Here is a 3542-nt window from a genome sequence, read left to right on the forward strand (position 1 = left end):
TGCATCCCGAACAGGGGCGTGGACTGGGCTACACAGACGTCCGAGGAAGGGGCTACGCAGGGCGCGTTCACGGGGATCTGCTGGGGACGGTACTCCTGGGAGCTGGGCGGGCAGGCGGGCAGGCGGGCTGGCAGCGGGGGCACATCTAGGACTCCTCGCCCATCTGCAGCAGGGAGTTGATGGCCGCATCCTTGCTGCCCCGCTGGGCCTCCAGCACAGAGCGGATCACCTCCCGGTCCATGTTGGGGAACATGTCCTGGATGGCCTTCAGGTCCTCCTCGCTACAGCGGGGCTGGGCGCTCACGGCTGGGGGCAGGGCCACAGGCACCATGCCGGGGCTGCACACGGCGGGCATCCCTGCGAGCAGGAGACAGGGGTCAGGGAAAGCAGCACCTCCGACACGCGGGCTAGCCACCCCAGGGGGCGGCCCCCCAGGTCTCGTCTCCCATCCTGACCTTAGAAACTGGCCAGACACTTGTGAGAAACCAGGGGCAAGCAGCCCCCCACCACTCAGTCCCCGGCATCTCACATGAGCCCACTTCACAGCGGGGGTGGCAGGGGCAAAAACAGGCCTAAGAACGTGTGCATTTACACCACAGGGGTCAATTCTCATCCATCAAAGGCCACGAAACAGTTCCCTCCACCTGAGAATGAAACAGTTAACACAGTCTACGCTCCCTTGCCCCAACACCTGAGAATTTCAGGCCGTTTCCTCTGTCACACATTCCAGAACAGACTTTCCCAGCTTGGTACTCACATCACAATCAGACACTGACGAGAAAAGAAAACTCGCCCAGCACGTGCCCAGCGCGTGCCCAGCCTTCCCCGTGACAGCAGACAACCCACGAGGCGAGGCGCTCACGAGCACTGCCGCGCTGGGGCCTATGCGCTCGAGCAGAGGCCCTGGGGCCCTGGACGCCCAGCCCCACCAGCTACACATGGGGCTCCTGGTATCGCTCCCTCACACCAGCCACGTCCCCTCACTCCCTTGTTAGACACAAGTGATAACTGAGAACCTCATGGCATCTCAACTGCTGGAAGGTTCAGTCTGAGCACCTGGTGCCACCGGACCCCAAGACAAAGCTTTGACTCCTTGTCCTGAGATGGTCTCATGGCGGAACCCAGACAAACGTAAGGAAGGAAAGTGTTAACAGAGACTCCACGCCTAACCGAGTGCAGAGCCTAGTCAAACACCTCTCTGAAAAGTAGAAAGGGATTTAAAATCATTAGTTCTGGGACTTCCCTGGTGGCGCACTGGTTAAGAATCTGCTTGCAGGGCTTCCCTGGTGGCGCAGTGGTTAAGAATCCACCTGCCAATGCAGGGGACACGGGTTCGAGCCCTGGTCCGGGAAGATCCCATGTGCCTCGGAGCAACTAAGCCCGTGCGCCACAACTACTGAGCCTGCGCTCTACAGCCTGCGAGCCACAACTACTGAAGGCCGTGCACAGCAACAAAGACCCAACTCAGCCATAAATTAATTAATTAAAAAAAAAGAATGCGCTTGGCAATGCAGGAGACGTGGATTCGGGCCCTGGTCGAGAACTAAGATCCCACATGCTGCGGGGCAGCTAAGCCTGTGCGCCACAACTATTGATCCCGGGGGCCACAACTACTGAAGCCCGCATGCCTAGAGCCCATGCTCCACAACAAGAGAAGCCACCACAATGAGAAGCCCACGCACCACAACCAAGAGTAGCCCCCGCCCGCTGCAACTAGAGAAAGCCTGCATGTAGCAACGAAGACCCAATGCAGCCAAAAATAAATAAATAAATTTTAAAAATAAAATAAAATAAAATAAAATAAAATAATTAGTTCTTATAAACTCAAAAGCACAAACAATCTGCCCAACCAGGCTGGGAGCGCTGGACTGAGAAGTTTAGGACATGATTTCCTTTCCTGTCTGAAGTCAGAAGATCCTAAGGCGGCTCAACGCTGTCCAAACCAAAACTGGCAGGAGGGCCGACAAGTGTAGAGACGAGGTGGCATCGGCTGCAGGTGCGCGACCGAGGCTGCACTGGACACACACGGCCGCCTCCAGGGACGGAGGGAACGGGATGTGCTCCCAAGGCAGCAGCGGAGCCCAGCCCCTCCGAGTCCCTCCTGGGCCAGCCGGGCCGAGCACCTGCCCACACCCCCTGCCCACCATCCTTTAGTCCTGGCCGTCCTGAGAGGCGAGAGGTCGCTTGGGTCCCAGGTGGGCACTCAAACCCGGTGAGGCCAGGGCCCCCAGGTCGTTCCATGAGCCCAGGAAGGTGCTTGCCCACTGCCTTTCAGAAACGGGGAGGAGCGAAAGGGAACCTGGGACTGGGGATGGCTGACAGCTTCATTCCATGAGCCCCCCGCCGTCCGCCCTGGCCTGGTTCGCGTCCAGGCCACACCCCCATCACCTGCATTTCTGACACTTCTGGGAACAGTGGAGACAAACTTTAGGGGGCACCCTGGCTCTCCTTAGGCCCCTTCCGCCAGGAGGGTCTTGGGTTGTAACGTGGGAGGCGGGCGGTCCTATAGGGCAGTTAACTCGGGGCCCCACAGTCTTCACCTCGCTCTGGATGGAGTTTAGAGGATTTCGGGGACGCGGCCACTACCGTGCACATGGCATCCTCGGCGTCACTTGGTCTCTCCGGTGCCCCGAGCCTCCCGCCGCCCATGCACCGCCCGGTTTTATGGTGGCTCACGCGGGGGGCGAGCTGAGCCCAGGACCCGTCACGGCCCAGGGTGGGAGCTGATCACAGGCTGACGTAAAGGCTCAAAAATCCAAAGGCAGAAGAGCCACAGTCCAACTTGACTTTGCTGTGCTGTGCGAACCACGCATTCAGAAAGGTTACGAGAGTGTAAGGTAAGTACCTCATAAAGGTAAAAAGATGGGAGAGAAACAGCAACGCTGGAGCCCGGGGTCCATCCACCCAACAGACAGTGATCTTGTGCTGCGGTGATTGAAAACGCTTAGAAATCACATTTCAACATCTCCATAAATTTCAACTCACCTTCTCTGTGCCGACAGAGAAAAAACAAACCCTATTTCCTACACGTGCATGTAACATTCAAACGTAACAGCGGACCCCTGGTTTTGGGAAGCTCTCCGGGCATCCCTTGAAGACCAGGCCCAGCCTCTAGCCCACACCCCGAACCCCCACGCGCCTCCCCGCTGCTCGAACACCCAAGGGCATGCGCCTTGGGGGGAGAAGCAGGACACACCTGTGATGGGCACGTAGCCGACGCCCTGCCGGTACACAGTGGGCATCAGGACCACGGGCTGAGGCGGCATCATCACGGCAGCCGGCAGCGACTGAAACACACCAAAGACAATCAGGGGTCAGAGAAGAACACAGCACACATCCGAACCTCGTCACTCCCAGCCTCGCCAAAAGCGTCCTGGGAGGGACAGCGCAGGGCCTGGAGCCCAGTCACTGGGCCCAGGATCGAGGCGGGTCCAGCCAGGCCCTGCGCCCCGTCCAGCATCATCAAGTCCCTGCCCACACTGACACCCCAAAGGCTCCTCTGCCAGAGGACTCGGGTAGAAGGTGTCATCAGACCTGCTGAA

At 58.8% G+C, this 3542-nt stretch overlaps 1 protein-coding gene across 1 annotated transcript in view; it reads right to left on the reverse strand.

The window, feature by feature from the left end:
• The window catches only part of TOLLIP (toll interacting protein), an 18671-nt gene continuing 15129 nt past the window's right edge, over positions 1-3542 (reverse strand). The window contains exons 5-6 of the mRNA XM_007465938.1: positions 3197-3287; positions 1-357 (exon numbers count right to left, since the gene is read on the reverse strand). Coding sequence (XP_007466000.1) covers positions 146-357; positions 3197-3287 — 303 coding nt within the window. The 3' untranslated portion in view covers positions 1-145. The remainder of the gene's footprint in view (positions 358-3196; positions 3288-3542) is intronic.

This window comes from Lipotes vexillifer, unplaced genomic scaffold, assembly GCF_000442215.2.
Source record: "Lipotes vexillifer unplaced genomic scaffold, Lipotes_vexillifer_v1.1 scaffold1094, whole genome shotgun sequence".
Classification (NCBI taxonomy): domain Eukaryota; kingdom Metazoa; phylum Chordata; class Mammalia; order Artiodactyla; family Lipotidae; genus Lipotes; species Lipotes vexillifer.